The sequence below is a fragment of the Passer domesticus genome, chromosome 3 (assembly GCF_036417665.1).
Source record: "Passer domesticus isolate bPasDom1 chromosome 3, bPasDom1.hap1, whole genome shotgun sequence".
NCBI classification, from domain to species: domain Eukaryota; kingdom Metazoa; phylum Chordata; class Aves; order Passeriformes; family Passeridae; genus Passer; species Passer domesticus.
The window spans coordinates 104,052,683-104,080,386 of record NC_087476.1 but is presented as its reverse complement, the minus strand read 5'-3'; the positions used below and the strand labels follow the sequence as shown (position 1 = coordinate 104,080,386).

The window sequence follows — 27,704 nt, the reverse complement described above, 5'->3', positions numbered from 1 at the left end:
TTAGTGCAATACAACCTAAACTGCTGTATTGCACTAAATAGTTATTTAGTTATTTGCACTGGGTGTTTGGTAATTTGCACTGTCCTCACTTGTCTCCCATTGGCTGTTGCCCCCTTCCTCCACCCCACCTTCCCCTCAGCTCAAAATCACCCTGGGAGAAGGCCACTGTCTCTCTTCCACCTGGGAAGACACCTGGACAATTTGGTGTCTTCTGTTAATAAACAGGACCTGGTCCTTAAGTGGAGAAGAGTGCTTCTTGTCTTTTGCTTTTTGTCCTATGTAAGATCATGTGAGCTGGGGTCCATAGCTAGTCAGATTGGACCTGAACAGCCCACCAGACACAAATTCTTACACTAAACCTCTCCTGACACAGCTTCAGACCATTGCCTAAGGTCTGTCACCACAGAGCAGAGATCAGAGCCTGCCCCTCCTGTTCCCCTCACAGGAAGCTGTAACTGCAGTGAGGTCTCCCCTCAGTCTCCTCCAGGCTGAACAGAACAAGGGACCTCAGCTGCTCCTCTTACGGCTGCTCCTCAAGGTCCTTCCTGTTTCATGGTCCTCTTTTGGACACTGTCCAATTGCTTTAGAGGCTTCTTATAGCATAGCACCCAAAACTGCATTCAAGAGCACTGACCCTAAAATGTAGCCATGCAGACATCCAGTAGTCACCAGCCTGATGTAACCCCATTTACTACAACCCTTTGTGCTTGACCTGTCAGCTGGTTGGTGAACCATCACATTATGTGTTTATCTAGCTGTTTGCTAGTTATTTTGCTGTAAAGCAAATTCACAGATATTCCAGTTTTGATAGTTGCAAAGAAAGAGAAATAAGACACCTTCATATTTTTTAGACATGGGAAGATTTCCTCCATCTTTCTTAGATTTATGAAGACTGTAAAAACACTTAGCTTGTTCTACCTCCCTAGCAGGCAACAGCTTTTAACTTCAATTCTTTTAAAGACATTTAGGATGGATACAAAGCTAATTACGGCCTCTGAGCTTAAAAACTAATCAGTGTTTGACGAGGTGATTCAAGAGAGAAATGTCACTATCATTCTTTTCTGCAGTTGCAGAGAAGTAAAGAGTACTATCCTCACAGATTCTGAGGCTTCGGGACCTTAACAGTGAGCTTAATACAGGCAGATCCAATTTGAAAAAAAGACCACAAGCCCATCTCCTGAATGGAAGCTTTTAGCAGAAACTTCAAATTTAGACTCTTGGACTTCCTCGAATCTCTTCTGTATTCCCCCCACCCTGCTTTCTCCAAAGAGGAAAATTCAATTCTACATGAGAAACCGTCCTTCAATATCTGTTAGCTGATTTTGCAGTATTAATCTTAAATCCCACAATTTCATGCTAGGAAGGGACTGGTACTGCTACAGCCTTGACCTCTTTTGTCTTTGGACTAGCTCATATTAAAGGACAGTGTATTTTTCAGGAAGCATACAGAGTATTTTCTTCAAACTCCAGAGCCTCTAATGATGATGCCATTGTGACATAGGCATGACAAAATCTGCAACCTAGATTACCTCAAATCCATTTTTGGAAAAAAAAAATTGATTATGCTACAACAACACATCTGCAATAATTATATATATATAGACAGATGTAAATCAAACTCTTCTAGACCAATTTTAAACATGTGGAAATGAAACACCTCACTATGCTCCTAAGTATAACAGCAGACTGAAGAAATACAAATAAGAGACTAGATAAACCAACAAGCCTAATGAAAAAAAAACCCCAAAAGTAGAAGATGCAAACAACAAATAAATAGCAAAAACACTGAAGAAAATTACCAAACTAGAGACAGATTTTTTGTTTTAATAAAGACAGGACAGTCAAGATGATTAATGCCAGATAAAACTTCATCCCTCAGCTAGACAGCAAATTCACAATGAGATTCAGCCAACAGCGCCATCATCCTGCCTCCTAGTCCAGGCTCACTTGTACTTGAGAGCTCTGTGATACATTTGTCAAAAGACATCAGTGGAAGAACGTACCCGTAATTTCCCAAATCTATAAAACTCTTGAGCCAGATTAAAAAAAAAAAGGATGTCTGGGTAAAGTGATGAGATTTTAGTTGAAAGCTGGCACGATATGTATGTGATTTTTATTCCATCTCCGTAAGTCACTATGATATAATATCATGAACACAGCAAACCCCTGCTGCAATAAATTTATGATTTAGCAATAACTGCAGGAGAACTGGAAAATGCAAGCAAAAGGATTTCTTAATAGAACTCTTTCTGCACCCACTATCCATTATGACAATTTTTGCCCCCTGCATTAGCAAAAAAAGTGAAGTAGTTAAGACAGTGGCAGGTTTTATGTCAGGTGGCACAAGAGCTTACACGAGCCTAGAAAAGAATTGTGTATGGGGAAGGATTCCTCCTCAGCCTCCTGAGCTGCTGTGTAATGCAACTCAGACTTTGTTTCCTTCTAGAAGAATTTCTATAAACATTTCTTTTCCTTGGGTTTATGGCTGCTGTCACAGCTCCAACATTCTGACAGAATAGCTGCAGTGGTGCTCAGATGATTTGTGGCATGTCCCTGTTTTGTAGGAAAACAATGGGCTAGCAACACTAGTGAAAGCAGGACTGGTATTCAGTTAAATAGATAACTACACAGGTCAAGGGGGAAACGAGAATAAAATCTCTTAGTGTCTCAATAACATTGATGTTGTTTGTGTGATGGTTTTGTGCTTCACAGTGATCTAACTAAAAGGATTCACAATAAAAAAAAAAAAAAAAAAAAACAAAAAACCCACAAGCAGTGGCTTCTACCAGCTGAGTACACTGGTACATAATGTAGCTTATGGACACATGTCCCATATTCCTTGTACACAGATTTCTAAAACTGCTTTAAGAAGCCAGTTTGGGAGGGTTGTTCTCATTGTTTTGGTTTTTGTAGGTTTTTTTTTAAATGCCTTCACTTATGACAAATATCCTAAGGAAACAGAACTAGCAGAACTATAGACATTCCATCAGTACCTCTAGTAATGATATACACTACTCTCTTTTAATGACATTCTACTTCTGCACTGATCCCAGTATGTTTTCATATGTTTATCTACATAGTGTGTCATCAGATCTGAAGACTCTATTTTAAAATTACATTCTCTTCACAATGAGAATAGATTATTTCAGGCTATTTTACATTTTCAAATTATAATCATGATGCATGAGGAGAGCATTTAAAATTGAATCTTCTAAAATCAAACCAAATTACCTTTTAAGCAGCTAATACATTCACCATTTTAAATTCTTTGATGACCAACACCCTCTCTTTTTTCTTAGCTAAATGCTGACACAAAAAACAAAAATAACACAAAAGAAGCAGACGGAAATTACTTATTTCCTAAAAAAGGTGTTTCCCAGTTATTTCATCGATCCACCTGGTTTAGTCCTTACACTAGATATGCTTGTTCAGCTAAAATGAAAAATGACATTGTATAAAAATCAACCACACAAGTAAGATAGCTAAGCTCTTAGAACTGTTGTCAAATGACCTCTTAACACTCTTGACAACATATGAGGAAGTTCTGTCTTTTCACCACTTAGTCATCAATTTAAAATAAAATTTAAAACCTCAACCAAGCAATAAAAACCTAGTTTCCAAAGATCAGAACAAGTTGAACTTAGCTGTCATAGAACTTAGAAATAACATAATCTAGAAGATTTATAATGCTTGGAGCTAAGGAAAAAAAAAAAAAAAAGATAAAAAAAGAAAAAAGAAAAAAAAGAAAAAAGAAAAAAGAAAAAAAAAGAAAAAAAAAGAAAAAGACACACTTAAGATTGAAATATAGGCCAGAGGCAGATCTGTCCTAAATTTCTGATTACACATTGAGAGAAGTATAGGCTTTAAAAGGTACAGAAAGGGCTGAAAGAGATTCTGAGAGGTCACTCAATCTCCCCTATCTCCATTTTCCCCAGGATAAAACAGCAACATTAAACAAAAGGCTGCAGACTATCTTCAAACCCCTTCTATTATGCAGATTCCACAGCCTCCCTGAAGAATTTATTCCAGCACTTCAACCTCTATTATTGTAAAGGTATTCCTAATACGTAACCCACATTTCCCCTGTAGCAACTCAAGCAAACTATTGCTCTGCTTTATCTACAGCAAACTTTAACAAAACATTATTCCTCTGTGGATCATTTTCTAACGTACTTGAAGACCACTGCCATCAATCTCCCTCAGTCTCATTCTGACCAGACCAAAACCATCTAAACATTCAGTTTAACAGCCCGTATTTTGCAGATCTATATCTTTTTTTGTTTTGCTTTTGATACCAATCACTTGGTCTTCATCTTTGTTCACAAACCCTGTCTAAAACCACACTATACTGCAGCTGAGGTCTGATCAATGGTGGGGAGAGCAGCAGAATTACTTAACACAGCTTTACATAAAATGCTTCTATGATTTTAATCTATTTTTGTATCCCAACAATGCACTGATACTTCACACCAAGAACGAATCTGCAGGCTAGGCCAAAGGGCACACATCTCCCAAATGCCTTTCTGATCTGTTGATACAGATATCATCCCAGTAAAACACATATAGAACATCCCTTGCACAACCTTAGCAGGACCGAACTCAATGCTTACTCTGCTCTGAGCACTGGAGTAAAGTCTCATGCATTCAAACCTTGCCCATCTAAAAATCATGCAGAATATAAGTCAATCTTTCTGCAACAGTCACAAGCACAAACAAGTCTGAAAACTACATGGATTAACTAAAGGCAAGACACAGCTGTTGAGTAATTTGATTTTTGGCTTCAATATACAATGCCTACCTTTGCTCTTTGCAGAAACTTGGTTACTGCTCCCTAGGTCACCTCACAGCCAGTTCTCTTTTCACAAGCATTGGGAGAAATTAGACATGTCAATGAAATTAAAAATAAGATGATCCAGATTTATTTCATCCAAGATCCAATGCCTTCCCTAATGCTTAAGAGTACACCCGCAGTTCTGCATGAGGTGAGGTGTATGTGTGCACATCCACCCAGTCAAACATTTTGAGCAAGATGACAGCATGGCAAGATGATTTAACATGTCTAGACAGCTGTAGGAACACATTATTGAAATGTAATTAGTTTAACACTCCTACTTTTTGTTATTTCTGTACTTCATATTTTTGCTGATTTGTATGATGTTATTCATGTATTTCATTAGTTAATACAACTTAACCTTTGATATTTCATCACTTCTCAAGTACTCAGTTCTATTGTCTTGATGCAAACTAAAAGGCTTCCAAAAAAAACCAAAACATGATCCAACTATTTAATATGACAGTAACTGAAGAGAGATATGCACTGATATTTTTGTTGCCATTCTTATTGCCAAGATTGCTATTACACACACTTTTCTAGACACCTATTTCTGACTAACCATGTCTCTGCATCTTCACATCACTTCTTCCTTCTGTCTTGCTCAGAAGCTCCTACCACAATCTTCTCCCTGCAATCAGAACTGAGCTCTCAGACTTCTTGCTTCTATCTTGTCCTTGTTTTCTCTACCCTTTAAGCCCTGCTTGCTTCTTCAGCATGCTTGACAGACAGGAAAAGAACTCATTTCAATTTGATGCTTCCAGGAAGCATCAGGTAGGAAGCTTCCAGGAAGGAAGAAGGTAACTGAAAAGAAAATAACTGAGAAAGTCTTCTCCCCTTCCTGATTATCACAGGGATACCATCTCCTCCTTGCTTCCTGTCAAGGAATAGAGACTTTCCACTATCTTCCTCATCACCACCTCTACCAACCTCCAAAACACTTGAAAATTTTTAGTAGTCTATGCTAGGAGAGGCAAATAACCCACTCTTCAATTATCTTAATCTCAGTTTAAAATAGAGATGAGTGTGAACAGTGTACTGTTTAAAGTATTTACTACAGCAACACTTGTTTCATTCAAGTAGGTTTCCTCTATTAATTTTGACAAATTCCAAAAAGATCTCTACTATCTGCAACACAGGTTTTTTTGTGTTTTCTGTGGATGGCTTCACTTAAAAGTACCAAAGGAGCATATGCAGGCATAAGTGCTGAGATTGTTTAGAAAGACCTAACTGTGTTTACATGCCACAAGCCCTTTGCTGATAAATTCTCTCACTGACCCAGCCCTTTAGAGCAAGAGAGGAATTCACAGAAATTACATTCAATTTTGTCCTGAGGAAACCCATAATGTACAAATCACACATAGATTTGAAATCTGAGGTCTCTGCCAGCAGGTTTTATGAATCACCTTTTGTCTTCCTTGTCTTTTTGACCACTACAATGATTTTTTACATACAATCGTCAGGCAATGAACATCCTATCTTAAACTACAGCCATTCTCCCTGGTAATGAGATACATAAATATTATTTCCCTTCACATAGTTGAGAGTGATCCACAAAAAGGTACCAACCCAAAGAGAGCATGCAGTGTGGTTTGATGTCTGATAGAATGGCTTCAATTCATTTCAAAAAACTTATTAGGCAATAATTCTTTTAATCTGAACTGCATTTATTTTTCTTAAATAAATTATATTTAAACTAGATCCACAAATGTTTATGATGATAAATAGCTAAATTCTAGCCTCGAGTTATACCACTTAGCAGTCCTAGGTCTCTTTTCCAAGGGATGAAAGAAATTGATTGCATGGAGCAAGCAGAGCATTGAATAGGAGAGTGTCCAACCCATTCTGAAGTAAATGTTGATGACCTAAGACTGCTTAGTTCAAATCTTTAGCTCAAGACTTCTTAGTTTAGGGCTCAGACACTTTTCTTTGAAGAACTACATGACTTCACCACAGCTGGATTCCAGACACCACTATGACTGCTCTATAGCAGTCCTTGGGGAGCTTGATCCGGCAGGAGAGTTCAGCTGAGTGTACTTCTAAGGATAGGCAGGCAGTCTAGTGCTTCAGCTGCAATTTCAAATATGAATTACGCAAAGCATTAGCACCCAGATGGCCTGTCTTTCCCAGAGTGAAGTACTTGTCCTGAAACAGAACTTCAAGCTCTTCAAGAGTCTCATGCTTGAGCTCACATCAGTGCTTCAGGTTTGGGGCTGGATACTACTCCAGCTGTAAGCACAGCATTCAGGTGAACAAGCCTTCTTAAGCTTCCATTCAAATTATCCAGCTTCTTAGGTACCTAAGCACACCTGGACCCAAAAGGCTTTCACTTGAGAGATATGATAACAAAGGCCCAAAAGTCACATTTAGACACAGACATACATCCAAGGCACAGAGTTCGTGTTACAATCCTCATCTCAGCTGTAATAAAGCAGCAGTAACTTTACAGTTCACCACAAGCAATTTTCCACTGATAAAAGCTGCTGCAATGCACACTCTGACAATGAAGTCAACCTCTTTACACACAAACTTATAACCATAAAGGAGCTTTAATATTATCAGCTAAATAGTGCCACTGTCCACTTTATCAGCAGGACTCTTTCACAAGGTGGTCTGAATTTGGTGTTATAAACTGAGAATGAGACTCACTGCCACCTGAAATTATGTATACATCTCAAGTTATGCCTTTTGCTTAAGGTTATTATTTAGATTTCTTTCTTGATAATAATACAAATATTAGACAATAGTATTACAAGTCTCAAGCTGGAAGAGCATTTCTCAAGAAAATAAATTCTTGAGATAGAGTTTCCCCCTCCCAACATACACAACTCCCTCAAATGAGAAAAAAGCCTAAATTGCAAGAGTCAATGTTCATCATTTCTAGGAAGAATAGGGAATAAAAATTAAATTGATATTACCTTACTAAAATATATCCACTTGACATTTCATTTCCTGAAGGGAAACAACCAAAAAGCGCTAGGGAACTCAACAAACTGTAAACAGTGACAAAGGACAGGATATAATGGAATTCAGTTATAAATGAATACAGCCGCCTCTGCATGCTGAATCACCATTAAAAATCTTCTCTCCCAGCAGTACATGAAGCCAAGATCTTTTTTTCCCCCCCTAATTTTCTGAAGAAAGGAAAAAATGACAACAGACATAAGGATGTCACTGATTCTGAAATCTCAGCTTCACAGGGTATGAACCTTCTTACAGTCTTTTTTTTGTCAACATTTGTTCATTCCTTCTAGCATAGGCAACGGCACTGACAGAAGAGCACTTTCACATCTCCTATGAAGAAAACCAGACTCGACTACTTGCAACAATCAGAATCAATTCTTGATATCAAAGACTTGTATTACAGCAACTCTGGAGTTAGCCAGGCTAAGGGACTTTTAATGTTTAAATATGTGGGTTCAATAGGTCTCTATATCCACCTAAATTAACATCATAAAGACTTTCCCCTACAGAATTTTCTGGAAAACCTCTTCATATCTTCTTGAGAAATTTTTTGCTTTTGGAGCCAGTACTCTTTCATCTCAGAAACTGAGATGCATTTGTCTCAGTCTATGTTTTCCCAAAGCAATTACATGCTTTGAACTGATTTTAATTCTGTTTGCCAGATCACCATGTTTTTCCAACATTCCTCCTCATTCTGCTGTATATCAGTCTCTGTACTTTAAAGCATGGAGATGAGAATTCATTTTTGGGTGAATGCAACATTTAAAATAGTTTCTATAAAAGCACCAGCAACCTCTGTCTGTCAGACAGACATTTATTTTCTAGTAAGCTCTGGGCCATAAAATCTTTTCAGAGTCCAGAGAGAAAAATACAGTACATTTTGGGGGGGTGCTGATTTTCTGACCTCCTCGATTGTGAGCCCTTTATGGATACACAAACAATCATGAAGACAGCTTAGCAAGGGTGTTGCTAGAATGCCTGCAGCAACAGTATACTGAGTTAAATAGCTTGTATTTATACAGAGCTGTTCTGTCTCCAAGGTTTTCAAAGAACTCCATAGTCTTTTATAATTGCTAAATAAACTGTATTCCTTTGTAGTTATTTTTTCAGAATTTGTCACTCTGTTTTTTGAGGCAAAAGAAATGTTAATGTGAATCTACATAACTCAAATGATACCTAGAATTTAGCCTGTTGTTTCCAAGTCCTGCTGGAATCAAAAGTAAACTTGAACTGGCTGTTATGAATAACCATACTGTTCAATAGCAGGAAGAATAATTCTCTTAAATGGCAGAGAGGAAAAGAATGCTTCACACTAAAATTGTTCTTTGAAAAAGCCCCAGTGTTGTTTTTGACTCTGGTGCTGACAGCAAGAAAATTTCTTCTGAAACTTTTTAGCTTGTCTCTGAAAAATCCCTTCTGCCTCTGGAATGAGAGCACAGGCTTTGACCACACATGCATTTGAGAAAACGAAACAAAAACGTCCCCAACATTTACACACTTAAATCCCATTCCTTTGCAATTGACTATGCACAATTTTAGGAGCACTACATGAATGTCAGTTGCCATGAGTGACTGAATCAAATTTGACCCTACCTTCCCTCCGAATAGACTACATTGTAATTGTTCAGTTATTTATTAATGTTAGTCTTCTAGGTGTTCATTCTGGTTTCATTCACCTCATTCTGCTGGCGGAACTTTGTTCAGAGTGTAGCCTTGAGATCCTCCCTTATCTCCAAATTTCCCAAAACTTCTAGTTGGGAATACTACCACTGTGTAATATCCATAAATACATTGATATGCACAAATTACAAGGATCACAATGCAATGATCTAGTTAAGCCAAGCCAGAGAGAGAATTATTTTGCTGTTCATGAAGAGCAGTTCCACAAAGCAATATCAAGAATGGTGGAAAGAGTATCTGACCCAGTGAAGATCAGATGGAGTTTTTCCTCCAGAGAACTTGGGTAGCATGTCAAATCATACAGATGCATTTATATGTAGCACATATAATCTCTCTGTGTGCACTTTTTAAAGCAGTAAAATATTTATGCTTTTTGTAGCTGTTTACCCATACTTCCTGGCAGGGAAATACTATTATTATGAAGAAAGTGTCACTTAATGAAGTCAGAATGGTGCAATTCCACAAAAATAGTTTAAGTTGGAATTTCAAAGTGACACCTGGGATTTGCTCAAACCAACCTCTGAAGTCATCAGTGAAGCCAGCCTATGCAATTACATATGATCTTACAGAGGAGCTTCACTAACTTACCAGCGTATTGTGCTGTCAATGTAGGAAAGCTCTTGTTATGCCACATTTGGAACAGCGTATTCTGCTCAGCACATCACAACTCTTAAGTGCTGGGACATTTTCTTCCACATTAAGCTTCTTTCATGTATATAAATTTATGTAAAATATGATGCAATACAATGTATCCACAGTTAGGAGTTACACGACTTTCATATTGTTTCAGCTTCATCCTTACACAAGAATTTAAGAGTTGTCCACAGAACCATGAGCAGATCCTAAGAGTCCAAAAGTCATACTGCCATATTTGTCCAACTTCCAGCCACAAGACATACAACTAAGACACAGTAGGGTGCTGCAAGCCCAAATTATGTAACCTTTACTACTTAAATTCAAGACATATTTTCATTTACTACCTAAAGTAGAGATGAGTTCTCTTTAATGAATTTTATAAAGAATTTTGGTGAAGACCAAAACAACCCAATCTACCTAAAAGAAAGTGGTTTTCCATTGTACTTGATTTTATCAACTTAACATGTAACTTCAATTGCAAAATTCACATACTTCTCACATTGTCTTTCTGAAAAGAGAGATTAGTCTCATTTTCTTATGCTCCCTTCTTCCTTGGGATAACTTCAGACTTGGGATAACAGACACATCCCTTATTTACTTCACATAATACAATTCCTGTTGTAGGTGAAGTACACTTGAGTTTTTCTTCTGCTTTCAGTGCATTCTGTGGTTGCCTCAGTAATAATTAATACATTTTCTCAACATGCCTCCAAAACAGGGAAGTAGCTGTATCATCATTGTGCTTATGAGGAACTGTACCCTGGTGAGAGAGTGTACAAAATTGTCCTCCACATGCAGGCAACACCAGACAACTGATTTCAGAAGCAGAAATTTCACTACTTTCAAAATATGCACAATGCCACTAAACACTAGCCCACAGACATCTCAGGCTGAAAAATGAAGTGTGTATTTAAATGCATTTTCTGAAGAACCGTATAGCAACCAGAAGTGGATAGAGTAAATCTGAGAACTTCCTAGCCTCTTCCTGCTGTAAAAAGCAGTTCTCACAATAACTACGTTGAAAGGAATTCCAGACTACATTTAGAATTTGTTTACTATCATACACATTTTAGACCAATAGAAACCACACAAAATTCCTGTAACTAATTTTGTTCAGCACTGCATTTATAAATCCAGGGACAGAAACACTGATATATAGAGGATTCATGCTCAGATGACTAGTGGATACTATTCAACAGTGCTATTAAGGGATTAGTGGGACATGTCTGAGATAGATGTACCTGAATTACTAAAAAAAATCTTCCAGCTGTTTTATGGACGACCAGATTGAAAATAGAATTTTATAGCTGACATTTCTGTGCTGCTGCCATTGCTACTATTAGAGAACTTTTCACTCTGAGGTTCCAGACATTTAGGCAGATTACAGGTGAAGTGACTGTACTTTTAAGCAAATAAAAAGATCCCTTGAGAATTACTCAGATTTTGTATCCCACAGGACAAAATTCAAAATGCTTGACAGCAGCAATGCTACCTGTTACTGGCAGGTACTCAATTTCGCATCCCAGGGTGACTTTAAATGCAACCCCAGTGGCTTGCTGAATCTTCAAGCTCTATTGATGTGATCCATAACCTTACAGTAAAATTCAGCTCAAAAGCCAAAAGAATAAACTATTTACTGTTTTTAATCAGAGTACTATACTGCATGTTCTGAACATTATCAGAGAAGTGAAACTGCTTACACATGCACCAGAGTAAAAATTCCAGAAGGCATCTTGAATTAATTTTAATTGAAAAATGTTTAATGTGATTTAACTTTAATGTTTTTTACCCCAGTATATTCAAAAGCTCATCTGACAACACTGTGATAGGGCATTTAAAAATTACTGACTTCCTATAAATCAGAAGATGCTCAGAAGCACCTGGTCATGTTTGGTAGTTTTCTTCCCAGTGCACCAGTACCCCACATCTCATTTGTTTCTGTCAGGAAGACCTGTCTCTAAAGGTAACAAAATACTGACACTTGCTCCAGTTTCAAAATACCCATTTTGTATCACTGGATTGAAACAATCTATAGAAGTCCAGAAAAATCAAAACCAACTGCCGCTACAGCTAGAGAAGTAAGTTTATTCTATGGGGTACATTTTTCACAATTGCCAGTCTCTGGCACAGCGCTAATATTTCGAAGTAAAGTGCATAGAAATGCTCATAAAAACCCAACAGAATGAGTAGCTTTGCACTCCATGTTAATTGATAGCTATGAATTCTTGGGCAATGCTACCAAGTATTATCTTGCTACTATTTCTTCTCATCTTTAAAAAAACTTTATTTAATGTTACCACCAAAAAAAAAAAAAAAACCCAGGAAAAAAAAAAAGTTGTGAAGCATTCTGTACTAACTTTCTGGCTTCTGCTTTAAAATAAAGTCATTATGTTTTCCCCTCCTCTTCTTTTTCAAGTATCTCCACATGGCCATTACCAATTCCTCTGCTCAATGAAGTAAGAGGCTATCCCATTAAATAAGATTATACATTTAAGACCAATAACAAAACACCATGAGATCATCAGCCACTCCCATAAATGAGCCAGACAATGAACACCAACCATAAGCATGAAATAATTCACAGGGTTCATTCCTGATCAAGACAAGACTAAGAACTGCATATTCATGGTTATCACAGAACACCTGACACAAAGTTTCACATCCTAATCTTACCTCACCGCACTTAATTCAAACATCCCTAACATTAAAATACCAACAGCTGAAATTTAGAACTCAGTTTTTATGAAAACAAGCAGTCTTCTAATCTTCAAGTTCATCCCAGCACCTCCAGAAACCAGAAAACCCAAACAGATATGGCTGGCCAAGTTCTAGGTCTCCAGCTCAAGCTAGGAGTACATAATCCTTGGACTCTAGCAACACAGAGCTTGAACTGCACTCTGCACTAGCAGATATCTAAACTGCTTCATCAGAAGTTGCTGTCACTGACCCCCACCTCACAAATGTAGGAAACAGGTGAAACAGGTAATGGGACTGGTTTTTAGGCTGACAGAGAGCTCAGAATCAGAAATTTTGACACCATCCAAATTGCTTGCATTTTACCTCTGAGTCAACGCTTAAGTCATGGCTGACCTTATCACGCCACAGAAACTCTTTTTACTAGTTGTCCTCTGGCTGTTTTAGGACTCAAAAGCTTTTCAATAAGGGTAGAATGTTTTACTAATGCACTGCTCAATAAGGGGCCTCTTAGAATTTGATAAAAACCACTCCAGTCTTCAGCTCCTGGTTTTCCTTCTCCTAGTCATATCCCTCAGAGCACTGTAAGTAACAGTGGGGCTCAAATAAGCTAAAAAGAGCTAAAAGCACTGGCTCCCTCATCTTACAGCTGCATGGAGTATTTTCCTTATGCTACCATAGAAGAAAAAAAAAAACCTCTCAGAATCCATTCATTTAGTGGCAGCTTGATACCTGTGAGTACCACTGAGTGTATTGACAGTGGAATGACTTAAGCAGCCTGAAAAACAGAGCCAAAAGGAAAGATGATTTTTTTTTTTTTTTTTGGTCAGAATCCAACCTGAAAGTGTTACTCCAAATACTGGAGAACTATAAAACTTGGAATTTGTAAACTCTGACTAGTAAGAGTCACAAGAGGTGGTCACAATCCAATCCTGGTGGCCATTTTAACTGAAGGAAAACAACTGCTGACTGGAAAAAAAGAAGTATTATCTTATTTACAAAAGAGACTACTGCTTGATGTTGCCAGTGTGACTAAATCTTTCTGAAACTTCTAAGAAAGGGAGATAGTGAAAATGTTAACTGAAAGACCTCCAGCTACCCACTGTTCTTCCCATTAGAGCCAATAGACTCATTTACCATCAACAAACTTACAGTTGAAGAAAAGGAAGCAGGGAGTTGTATTTAAGTGTAAATGGACACACCATAAAGATGTGCAATGCAGAAATGCAAATATACACAAAGAAATTCTAGGTAAAGATTTAGAAGGAAAGGCTCTTCCCCAAAACCTCAGCAAAACACAATTCTTTGTGCTACAGCAAAGGAAGTCTGTCAGGAGACTGCAAGTACCTTAAGGTCTCAATGTTAATCAGTCCATTATTCAGCTGCAGGAACTTTTCTCCAAATCAAGCCAGCAGACGTTCTGTAATACCTAACCCATAATTCATCAAGCTCTTAATCTTCTAAGCCAAAACTTGTCCTCAAGCTCTGCACACAACGGGGCATGAGCCAAGGCCACAAGCTGGGCACCTACACAACCTTTTTTTTTATAAATATGAAGCAGAAACTCTCAGGCAGCTCCATACTGTGCAGAAGTTCATAAACACGTAATAAATTAAATATAGAGAAAATAGTCACCAGTGAGACCACAGTCCTGAACTCCAGCTTTCCAAAAAGATATCCATCATACTGACACTGACTACACTCAGAGATGTGCCTATTCCAACAAAGCATTTACAAAGCACCCTTTTCTGAAGAAAAAACTATTATCTAGAAATAACATGATAAATTTTCAACAGTGAATCAGGTTCAATTTTTTTTCTCATCCACAAAATCTGTTTTGTTTCTCCACAAAATTCAGAATATTGAAGCATCTGCTAATCAAAGAATTCTCACGTAGAGTTGTTTTAACCTTTCTCTGCCTTCAAGTGTTACTGCAGAAAATTTCAAGATCTCAAAAAACCGGGGAGTGGGAGCTTTGTGGGGAGGAGAGAAGGGAGTGTGCTTTTTGTACTCACATCGCAAAGGGGATGCAGGTTGATCCTGGCCCAGCCTCAGTGGTAATGAGCCCTCAGTGGACTGCTCTCCTGAGATCACTTTTTTTACTGGATAGTATTTGGGCTTAATCACATATTCCTGTGTTTGGCCATGATGAAGATTCATCATTAATGTCTGAGATGAAAGGGGTATCATCCTGTTTTGGAAAGAGATAGAAAAGACAGAATAATGTAAGAATTAATAAATTAGACTTAGAAACTACTTGTAAAAAAACTGAAGACAAATTCAACTGTACTTTAAATTCTCAAAATACATTTTGGGAAACATACAACCTTAGAAGTAAGCACCTAATTTTCCAAGCATTTAGCACCTTCATTGTCTTGTCAGCTCAAACTCCTAAGAAAGAAAGACTACAGGGATTATATAACTTTCTTTTTGACATGGCAAGAGAAATATCATGGACAGCTCAGAAAACAGGGAGGAACAGGGAAAAGCCCTGATCAAAATGAGTTGCAGCTCAAATTTGTTAACACACAGAGCTTTCCAGACAGGTCAGAGAAGCAGTAATGCATTCAAACCTTATTCCATTTATTACAACTCTCATTCCATACAAGATATATTAAGTAGAACCTAAACCCATCTGATTTTCCCCTTCTGTTCCCAGAAATCATTTCCTTCTTCACCATAACCCTCCAACAAAAGAGCAAAGCACTGTCCCTCTTCCCCTTTTTCAGATGTTTCCCACCTAATCACAAGGTTTGTGTCCCAGAGTCACATTACTTTGCCCATCCACTTTCTCTTTGCCTGTACTTGAACATCTCTGACAAATGTCCCATAACCACAGTTGTCCCATAACCACATGGCCTCCCTTAACAACAAAACCATTTTCCCTTCCTGCTAAAGAAGAAAATTCCTTCAAGCTCAGGATTCCCTCACTGCTAATCCTGACTCATATAGCTAGATTCCTCCCTATGACCTCAGCTTTCCACTGCACAAGGCCTTACCAACTTTCAATAACAATTGCCTCCTCTCCCTATCAAAAAGCCCATGGTTACTTAGCAGCCATCAGCAGTAGGAATAATTTATTCACTAACAAACTGGCCTTCACTCTTCCACCAATTTAAAAGGCAGCAGATTGGGCAGCTCTTAGCTACATGCAATGAAACCAAAAGCTGCTTTGGGGCCCCAAGGCTGAAGAATCCCACCACCTAGCAAGTAATGACACACTTTCAAGTAACAAACCTACTAATAACACGCCTTCAAGTAGTCCTAGCTAGTGCAGATCAGACTGTAAAAACACACTCCTTGAAAGTAGAATAATTTACTAACCTAATAACAGTGGCTATATCAAGACTACATTGTCCTTTGCTCAAATGAAGGCATACAGAGTGGGATGCTGGAAGCCTGCTTTACTTCATTCTCTACTGAGAGTCTGTAACTAGTTCGGTATTCAAAAATGGAAAAATGGGAAAAAAGTTATGAGATTTGAAACAACCATCCCTCAGAGCCACAGTTCTGCAGGGTAAATAACCTCTGAGAATAAGTCATGAACCCTATATTCAAAAGGACAGCTGAGCAGCACTTCCTCACAGAGGTGAGACTGCAGAGCTTCAGCTAAGAACTTATATGACTACAGCATTGTTTTCTGACATGTGGAGCCTGAGCCAGCCCCTATCTCCAAAGCAATGCCTAACTCCTTGGTCATGTTATTCAAGATGCTTAGTAACTGCTGTAGCAAATGGATTTGTGGTTAGAACAAACAATGGGGTTTTGTCCTACACAGATGCTCTTTTTCTCAAACTGATCCAAGTTAACAAGAGCATTCATTAATAGTGACATTCTAAGCCTCCGACGAAGAATAGAAACATAACTGCTCAGGCTGTCTCCAAGTCAATAGCTCTAATACACTACTTACACAGTCTCATTACATTCAGTAGAAGTCTTTTTGCCAGACTAAGAGAAAATACTGGATTTTCTAGGTTGTCTTTAGGGTTCCTACCAGAAGAGCAAAAGAGAGCCTTCACTGGTATTGGAGGTCAGGCTTGGAATTCAACACAGTCAGACAAGAAGTATGAGTGGGAACCCTCACAGCCCGAGATAAAGCTGTAGTCATTGCCTGCAGTACTGCTTACATATGAATTTAACTTCTTTGAAGAATCACTGCAATCACTCCTGAACAACTTCTTTTTCTAATGGACCCCATTTGATGTTCTATAAGGACATCTATTTCTGGTTTTTCACATAGAAGAGTGCCTATACTGAATGTAGAAGTGGGACTTGACAGCAGAGACCAAAATACTAGGTACAGATGCTGCCATTTAAGTGGCTGAGTGTTTTCTGTTAAGGTTAAAATCAGTTGTAAAGCATTACAGAATCCCAGAATGGCTAAGGTTGGAAGGGACCACTGGTGGGGTCAACCTCTGCTCAAGCAGCGTCTTCCTAATGACCTCTGATTAGCAGTACCCTAATTACCCTTGCTGCCCTCTGCTCAAACCCACTGCTGGAGCTCCACATCTCCCTTGTCCTGAGGAGCCCAGGGCTGGACTCAGCACTCCAGATGTGCCTCACAAAGGCTGGGCAGAGGGGCAGGATCACTTCTCTGACCTACTGACAATGCTCTTCCTAATGCACCCCAGGACACCATTGGCCACAAGGGCTCACTGCTGGCTCATGGATGGCTACACCAGGACCCCCAGGTCCTTCTCCACAGAGCTGCTTTCCAGCAGGTCAGACCCCAGCCTGTGCTGGTACAAGACCCTTCATTTGCCTATGAACTTCAGACAGTTCTTCTCTGCCCATCCTCCAGCCTGTCAGGATCTTTCTCTACAGCATTCTGGGGTATCAGCCAGAGATATCTTCTCAGTTTTGTGTCACCAGTAAACTTGCTGAGGAGGCATCTACCCCTTCATCCAGTTCATTGATGAATGAGCGAACAATATGGGGCCTGGTCAAATGTTCTGCCATTCAGACAGTTCACAAACCACCTCACTGTCAACTCCTCCAGCCTGTACCTCCTAGTTTGCCTATGAGGATGTTGTGAGAGACAGTGTCAAAGAGTGAAGTCCAGGTAGAAAACATTCACTTCTCTCCCCTCATCCATCCAGGTAGTTTTGTCACTGTAGAAAACAACTGGGTTGGTCGAGTGTGGTTTACCTTTAGTGAATCCATGCTGACTACTCCTGGAAACTTTCTGGTCTTCCACATACTTAAAGATGGCCTCCAGAACAAGGCACTTCATTACATTTCCAGAGATTGAGGTGAGGCAGTAGTTGCCTGGGTACTCCTTCTCACCCTTTTTGAAGGCTGGGGTGACACTTGCTTTCCTCTAGTCCTCAAGCACCGCTTCCGACTGCTATGACCTTTCAAAGATGACCATAAGTGGCCTAGCTATGATGTCTGCCAAATCTCTCAGCCCTCATGGATGCATCACATCATGGCCCATGACCCATGGATGTCAGGCTTGCCTAGGTGATCTCTAACCCAGCCCTCCCTGAAGAAGCAGAAGTCTTCCTTCCACCATTCCTTTCCTCTGGTGTCCCAGGTCAGAGATTCCTAAGGGCTGGTCTTGTCAGTGAAGACTGATGGACAGAAGGCATTCAGTAATTCTGCCTTCTTTGCATTCTCTGTTACCAGAGTCCCCACTTCATTTAGAAACAGGCACACATTTTTCTTAATTTCCCAATTGTTACTGATGTTATCCTTGGACAGGTTTTTAATTCCAGATGGGCCTCAGCCTTCCTTGTTGCATTTTTGCATACTCTGACAGCACCTCTATTTATATTTTAAGTGTTCTGTCCCTGCTTCCTTCTCCTGTGTATCTTTCACTTGTGCTTGGGTATTGACAGGAGTGCCATGTTCATCCACACAGGTCTCTTGCCTACTTTTCTCAATTTATTTCTCATGAGGATACACCACTTTTGAGCCTGAAAAAAATAATCCTTGAATATTGACCAGCTGTCTTGGATCCTTCTTCTCTGAAGGCACATTCCAATGATATTTGTCAAGAAAAAGTCTCTGAATAGGCTAAAATTAACACTCTGGAAGTCCAGGGTTGCAATCTCAATTGCTGCCCCTCTTCCTTCATGTAAGATACTGAGTTCCACAATGTCCTGGTCACTGTAGCCAAGGCTGCCCCAATCGTCACATGTTCAACAGGGCCTTCCTTGTTTGTTCATACTAGGTCCTTTTAGTTTTATTTACCCTTTATCTTTCCACCCATCCCATCACACTGAAGCTCAACTGTCAGCCTACAAAAGTCCATCATAACACCTGAAATTATTAAAAAAATGTTTAAGAATAATGTAAAAAACCCAACAACAAACCATGCCACACCAAAACCATGAACGCCCTATGTTGGAAGCTAAAATCTTAGCCACTAGAATTTACAAAGATTGCCTTTTCCATCCTTCTCAGGTATTATAGTTTTCTTCCTTAATTTAGTTTGCATTAAATATTAATGTTCTAAATTACTGCTAAGACAGCTTTGTTTTCCAAGAGAGGCTTACTCAGTACTACACTGGAAAGCTGTAAACTTTATGAATCCAATTCTTTAAAAGAAAACACCTCCACATGATGTGCAAGTTGTTAATTTTTGTTTCAGTGCAGACTAAACTGCCTAATCGAAATCACCAAGTTATCTGCTTACAATAATCACATGAAACCAAAGTTAAGACTAGTCTAAATTGTTTTTCTTAAATACTTATGCTCAGTTTGGATGAACTTGGCATATAACTGACACTAACTTAATAAACTTGACAAAAACTTTCCATTGCTGAAGCGTACACCAGGCAGATAAACAAATGTCTAAGTGCACCTTCAACAAACAAACAATATGATAAATACTAATAAGGATACAAGACCACTACAGAGGAAGAGGAAACATTTTTAGCTGTCATGCAAAAGAAATGTCTCTTGCTTGATAAACCAGAGAAAGAATGTGATGTATTAGAATAACTCTGGCAAGCAGAAATAAGATCGACAACATTTGGCATGAAAAGTACTGTCTAGAGTAAACTAAGACAAATCTCAATCAGGTTGCTTTCTTTATTTTATTTACTGTAAGCCTGATGCTCCCATGCCTGGCTCCTAGCTAGCAACATTTCAGAAAATATGAATTGTTAACACTACTGCTTCATGCAAACATAGAAATTTAATTCCTTCTTCATTACCTCCTCCCAAAGTCACAATGAAAAAGCAAAAGGAGAAGAAAACCAGTATTTTCTAAAACTATGAGACAGTAAAGAAAATATGCAGGCCAGTTCAAAAGGCATGGAAATAGAACTAACCCCCTACCCCCCCATAAATTGTTAAAATTCAGTTGCTAGTTCAGCCTGACCTTTGCCAGCTGTTTCCTCCTTACACTGCTTCTCTGATATATATACATATATATAGATGATTTTTTTTAAGATACATGAAAAAGTTTAACTTCCCAGCTTATGATGAACAGATGAGATTTCTCCAAAGCCCTTTACAATATCATACCCATCATGAATCAAGGATGACCTATTTCAGAAGGTCCTACCAGTAACCAAAGATGAAAGGGATAAGCATTCAGTTTTTCTTTATTTTCACCATTGCAAAAGACCTACAAAAATTGATTTTATGTGCAAAAATCTATTTTTAGCACATATTTAAAAGTCCTCTCCCTGAAATACAGTGCAAGTACTGCAAAACAAGCACAGAGACCTGTCCGTCTTACAATAACAACCCCACAATGTTGCATTAATATCTTCTTTGTAAAACTGCCTTGATTTATATCTTTGCAATACATTTTTTTTCCAGGCAAAATTTTGCAAAGATAGTAGTTTGGAGATAACGAAATAGTTTTCAAATAATACCATCAAGTTATTAATTCCTACTTTTTTTTACCACCTTAAAGAGTTAGAACATTATTTACAATATAAAAATATCTTCTTCAATTATCATCAAATTGATTTGGTTTGTAAATGAGGTAATACAACAAATACAACAAATTTTAACAGAGATATTTAATCTACGCCAAGATAAAAAGGAATTCAAAGTTGTTTATAAAGGTTCACACAGAATGTGAAACATTAACCTTCATCCCCAAGTACCAGTTTTGTCCCTCTTACATGTAATTTCTGTAGTAAAAGCTTGTCCAAGACACTTTCAGGGATTATTTAACTCCTAAGTGTTTGCTCATAAAGCTAGTCCTGTATTTGCAGGTTCAACTGAATTGTTCATTGGCTGGATCCCATTTGCCAGCATAACCTGGTGTAAGAGCTGAACTAAAGCTCTGTGAAAAAAATCTCTCTGAAAAGAGCCCAGCTATGACTCCATTGATGCACCTCATTTTTCACATACAACATAAACTGAAATGTGCAGATTACGAACATTCTTCCAGGTCTCTAAAGAAATACACTGAGTTTTCCAGAATCATAAGCAATGACTGGTTTCCTAGATGTCAAAAAGCAGAAAGAGCTCTTAAGGCAAGAGAAATGTATCTGTTGGTTAAATATTCAGGTGCAGAGCAACAATACAGATGCTCGGTCACAGGAGCTGAAGGAAGCTACAGTTCTCACAAGTTATGCAGCAGCAGGCAAGCATTCCTCATGTAACACAGCATTCAAAGACTAAACTTGAAGAATATTCCTTCTCTAAAAACTTAAACTATAAATGGCAATTTTATCAGTAAAAAAAAGGCAACGTTTGCCTACTGCATATTTTCATTAAAAGAGGTATAAAAAGTTTGCCCCACCCTACTCCCAAAGTGCCATCAAGATACAAGTGACGCCAATTTTTAGAAATCTTTTTATAGTATTAAGTCTTAAGTACCCTAAACCACCATTAAAGAAACAGTACGCATGAAAGCTAGAAAAGGCTGAGACAATGATGAACACAAACCAGCTGAGTCTAAGTCTCACAGTAACAGCACTTCACAATCTTCCATTTTCACCATGTGCCAAATGAACAACTAGGAGTCACAAATTATTTGTTACCTCATGCATACTTTCACTAACACTTAACCAATGAAGCTCTTCACAAATCCAGACAAATTAATTTGCCATCTGGATTATTCTATATAGATTTCCAGCCATACATGTATCTTCAACTTTCCAAACACCTCTTATCAGTAAAGTTCAAGGAGGCAAAAAAGTAGAAACTCCACAACAGAAAACCTGCATGTGTTGCTGACTTGTTGTTGTTCCTCTGCTTTTATTGGTTAACTCTTCATTTTGGGCTTTTTTCTTGTTGTTTTCCAATATGCTATATTGGTAATCCTACAGTCAGGTAAGATTTTGTCACTATCAAACTCAGCTTTTAAAGGAGTGGCTGCTAATGTCACCAACACCCGCAGTAAGAAATTGCCCTTCAAGCATACACTATGTTGCAGCAATGAGTCAAGATGAAATTTGCTAGTTAGCAGAGACTTAACCACAGCACTGTGTCAGTTCAATACACTGTCTTCAGTAAATTAATGTATGTTTTTCCCTTTCCTGTTTTACATTATATTTTCCACAGAAAAATTGTGTTTGTTTCCACAGTACTAGTGGCATGTTACATTGACACAGGCTCATAAAAATTACTCGGATAAAGACATTAACTAGTGATAGTTTCTCATCTGTCAACCCATGAGACAGACTTTGGTATTAGAAAAGCATGTTGAAATGACAACTAAAAATAGAAACAAACTCCCATAATGGATGTTATACAATAAAGGCAAGTGAGCACAGCAGCTGCGAAGCAAAACCACACATCACTAATCCACTCAAATCCTTGAGCACCTTAAACAAGAGACAAAGGAGACAAAGAGCCCAGTAGCTCGATATAATCTATTTGAAATTTGAAAAAAATGTTGAAGATTTCTATTACAAGAGATTACTAAGAAATATTAGATTATTAACAGTGCTGTAAGCTTAAAATAGGCAAATATATGGAACATAACATTCATTTTTTGAAAATATATTATTTATAATATATCCTTTTGAAGTTTATTAACATATACATGGTTTGATAATACCTCAGTTCAGGTTAATAAGTAACTTAAAACTATATGCACTTTTGTTACAGTAGCTAAGAAAACCCTCAATTATTATTTTGTCTTCCAGACTAGCAATTACAGTCACACAAGATAAATACTCTCTGGGAATACACTTAGATCCTTGTCTGCATTAAGCAGAAATCTGTCATTTAGGAATATAATACCTAAATAAAAGTAAAAATGATAGTAAAGAACTGAAAACCCTGGCCTATCTTTGATATTCTGACAGGTTAATTCATTATTACAAAAAACATTAATGCAAAGAGCAAGTAACTACCCCATCAAGTTTTTGCAAAGATGAAGATGGATTAGCAAAAAATGTTTTCTCACTACTGCTTGTTATGTCTGGAAAATGTTTTACAAGTATGATCTTGATGGTATAAACAGTTTCTCAGAAGGAGTCAGATATAAAGGAATACATCATAGGTTTATAACCGTTTTATAAATTAGACCTATGTACAAGTAGGAAAATATACAAACCTCCAAGACAATGGTGGCTAGACAAGAAGAGATGAAGACTCTGAGTGCCTGGATTGCAGAGGAAATTGAGCACTGATGGACAGGACAGTGTGCATCAGAAGCAACCAGCAGTGTCACACACATAAGTGATGCCTGCCACAACTGCAGCCAAACAACCAAGAGACTCTCCCATCAGCCCAGTGAAAGCTTCCAGCATACAGAACTGGATCAAAAGACAAAACTCAAAGCATTACTAAGGTGCAAAGAGCTGAGACAAAATAACAAGGAAGGCTTTTAAAGGCATTGATATTCACAAAGCTAAGGGTGTCCAGAAAGAGCACAGGTAGGCAAAAGCCAGACTCTGATTCCAGAGAAAATTCTTTAGGGAATACACGAGAAAAAGACACAAAATAACCCTAATAAAAAATTAACTGCAGTAAGTTCTAGACTAAATAAATACTTTTTCCACATAATGCATAATCAGAACTATGACAAGCTATAATTATTATTGCTTTCAAGAATGCCAATGTAATGGTTGATGAGAAAACCTCAAATTTAATTGAGATCACAGAAAAAGAAAATCAGAAATCTTTATGCTTAAGGATATCAGTTTCCTAAATCATAAAAAATGTAAACAGACCTTACTTCTCTCCTGCTAAAGAAGTGCCAGGTGTGCAAGTTGGAGCACTTTATCCCTCTGTAATACATACTGATTTCTTACATAAGCAACTACAAGCAGATGTATACAATACTGACTTTGCCCAAGTACTATACACAAGAAGTGCTCATAGGAGAACAAGTTATGTCTTCATGTTTGAGTGGGAAAATGGTCGCTGCACTTTAGGAATCTTAACCACATTTACTGAAGGCTTTCTAAATTTACTTGACAAGAAGCATAATTTATGATGAGCAAGCCTTGAAAATTTCAAGATTATATCCAGACTCCCTCTTCAGTATGTGTAATCATCAGCAGAAGCTTTTCCTGGTATATTAAATCAGCAGTAAGTAGCTCTGATGGACTGTACTGGCTACAGCATACACTCCCTAAACACCACAGGGGCTGCTCTTCCTAAGTTACACCACAAAATTTAGCAATCCTAAAGATGGAGGGTCAGAAAAACCCCAAACCCCAAAGTTTATCCAAGTCCTCCACAGCAGTCACCTAAATTCAAGTGATGAAACAATGGCAAGCTTCCTACCACATCTGGGAAGTTTGGAAATGATGCACAACAAGAACAGAAGTACATGTTGTGCTGTAGTCCAGAGTGAGAAGATTAGTCGTGAAAAGACTTGGGCATAGAAAAAATATTTGCATTAGGCCAAGAACACTTTTAAGATCTATGTTTTTAAATGTATAATTACTTTCTTAGCTGAACTAGATAAACAACTCATATGATCTATTTCTTCATACCACAAAAGAGCAATAAAGACTGTCCTTCATATTAAGTCACCCCCAAAATGGAATGCTTCCAGCTGTGGGCAGAACCAGAGAAAGGGGGGACAGCAGCAAGCAGTTACACTTACCAGAAGCCTAATTTTGGGATAAAGGAGCTTCCAAAACCTTGAGGCATATATACAAATAGTTTGAACATAACATCACACAGAAAAATATCTTCTAATTAACAAGATCGTAAACTTATGCAGGATCAGAGGGCAGCAATTTCAAAAATTGTTAGTGAATTGTAGTTTGTTGAAATTCAGCTAAATAACATTTTGTTCACTAAAAATACATATATATGATGCATTATAACTGTGTGTTCATCATGTATTTTCAGAAAAATAACATGCAGAGAAATAGCATGTTTGTACCTACACCCTTTTTGTGTCAGTACAAGATCCCTGATGTAAAAGAGTCACGTCAGTAAAGCTAAAGACCAGATTAAAACTAACAGAACTGATAAAGCATTTATTCACTATCATGACCTAAGAAATTTCTCTGCAGCGACAACCTTGACAACAGAATAACAAAAACCAACATGCTTTATTTATACTTCTATTAGAGATAACATCAAAAATAATCAAACTCCACCACAATGCTATTTATCAGCTTATCAAGCTTGTTTCATAATGGAGACCAGCTATGGTAGATTTTAGCTACATGACTAATCGCTTTAAGGCTTAATAGGAGCACTTTAGGAGTATTTCTGTATTGGCTTAGTGTCCCAGCATCAGGAGAGATATAACATATTTCTTGTCATTTCAGACATTAAAGAAATAAAAAATAAGTTTAGTACATCAACAGTAGCTGTTGGCATATATAGATCACTGCAACATTTCATACATCTAGCAAATCTAAAAACAGCATGCAAAGAATCTAGATTTAAAAATAGGCTGGTTTTCCTCATTTACGTGCTTAATTTATTACTGCCATAAAAAGACTGGTTGCTTGAAAACTGTCTTAAAATAATTATTCTGAAAGCAAACCCAGATAATATAAAGACAGTAATATTTTTGTCTGAGAAATGTTCATGATTTTCAGCAAAAATTACAGGACTGAAAGTGAGTGTAAATTTCAACTCAGTAGTGCCTCAGGTCCCCACTGCTAATGATCCCAACAAATGCTATAATTATAATTAATATCATAATTATGCCCTAGCTCTATTTCTAAAATAATTAGGTAAAAGGTAAGATTTTCCAGTGCATTGAGGTAATGGACAAAAGTGAAACTGTATGAAATTCTCATTTTTCCTACCAACAGTGCTCTTTACTGAGCCATACATATTGCTCCAGAGACAGAGAAGTTTGCATAGAATAAGCACACATTTTTTCTTTTTCACTTCCCCATCTGTAAAACAAAGATCTACATCACCATCTAACAAGAGACTGCAAAGATTTTAACAGTGAAAGGTTGGTACACTGCTTAGTCCATACGCAAAAGAAAACCACTTAAGCTGGTTTCATACAAGCTGTTTTCCCAGACACTGGCATAAAATCCTGATTTCACTGAAGTCAACAGCAGAACTCCAATTTATTTTATTGCTGGCCATGATTTCATCCCAGGATTTTGTTACTTGTCAGACACAGCTTTGCATCATTGGACTTTAAACCCATAGATGCTACATTCAGCGGTCTTTATCCTGCCTGGGAATGCCACAGCAGAGATTCCTCGTGGTTCCTAACTCCAGTTCCTGAACCTCACATTCGTCACCCTGGAAGGCAGTGAAATGCAAACTTCAAGAACACTGTATCCCTGACTTCAGCCCTCGATCAACACAGGGATAAAGTATGTGAAAATTATCTAATTCATTATTTTAAAAGCAAGTCCACCTACAGCTCAAATTCAGCTTGCAAGAAAGCAGCTCTGAAGCATTTCTAACATACGGCTGAACCAACAATGTCTGGAGGAACTTGGAGCTCCCATTCCAAACCACTCTGCCTACTTTAAGAAAAAATAAAAATACTGTGACCAAAAGCCCAGACTGCATTCCAGAGGTCTAGGAATAGCTTGTTTTCCTATTTGCAGTTGGTAAATTTGAAGTCTGTGAGGCATTCCTCTGGTTTTTAAGGATGTCTCCGATTTCTCCTCAAAAATTCACTTTGCTTCTTTCTCTACATGCAAAATTTTGATCTCCTTAGAACTACAGGCTTTGTTATATGAAATATTTTTCAGAGTCACTTTTGAGAAAATGTAATTCGGTACATTCCTTCTTCTGATGCTGTCCCAGTCCTTAGTTTTGGTACAATATACCAAATAAGTATACACAACACCAGGCATTTATTTTAAGTTGCTGAAGCTTGTGACTTACAGGCTCATGTTATACACAGACATAAAAGTAAACCACATTTCACAATAATTACTTCTTTTTCTCCCTGTTGCATAAGGGATGGTTTTTTAATATCAGCTGAATGCTGTCATTCCAACAAGTCTAAACTATAAAAAGGACAGGTTATAAAGTGTTTGAAATTACATCCTTAGGGCTCAATTTAGAATCTTCTCCTCACATTCTTTTGATTTGTGTGTTTCGTTATTGAAATTGTCTGCTAGAGTTCTTTTTCTATCCTCGTTAATGAGTTCAAAGAAATACAAGCTTGAACTCCTAAATATATTAAACTTAATTTAAATTATCTTAAAACATCCAGTGACTGCTCAGCAAAGCAGAAAAAGCAGACTGCACTTCTGGAAATAGTACACTATTTAGCTAGGGAACTGCATGCATAATGAATCACAAAATAAACATCTAATTAAAGAACACCATCAATACGTGTTTCATATAATTTCAATTTTTTAAAGCTGCTTCATCACAGTAACATAGAAAAAATAAAAGAAAAATAAAAACAGAAAAAATAAAATTAAAAACTGAAATTAACTATTTCTTAATTACTTTTTAAAAACATTTTCATGACATACTATTTATGCTTCTTTTTTTCCTAGGGAGGAAAATAAAAGAAAAAGCAAACAATTATGCACCTTTCATAAAGAAACAATTCAGATGTACAATTCAC

The 27,704-nt window shown here is 37.7% G+C and overlaps 1 protein-coding gene across 6 annotated transcripts in view; it reads right to left on the bottom strand.

The window, feature by feature from the left end:
- The window catches only part of LTBP1 (latent transforming growth factor beta binding protein 1), a 185,501-nt gene that overhangs the window by 122,984 nt on the left and 34,813 nt on the right, over positions 1-27,704 (bottom strand). For all 6 annotated transcript variants that reach the window (XM_064414813.1, XM_064414816.1, XM_064414812.1 and 3 more), the window contains exon 4: positions 14,821-14,996. In XM_064414813.1, coding sequence (XP_064270883.1) covers positions 14,821-14,996 — 176 coding nt within the window. The remainder of the gene's footprint in view (positions 1-14,820; positions 14,997-27,704) is intronic.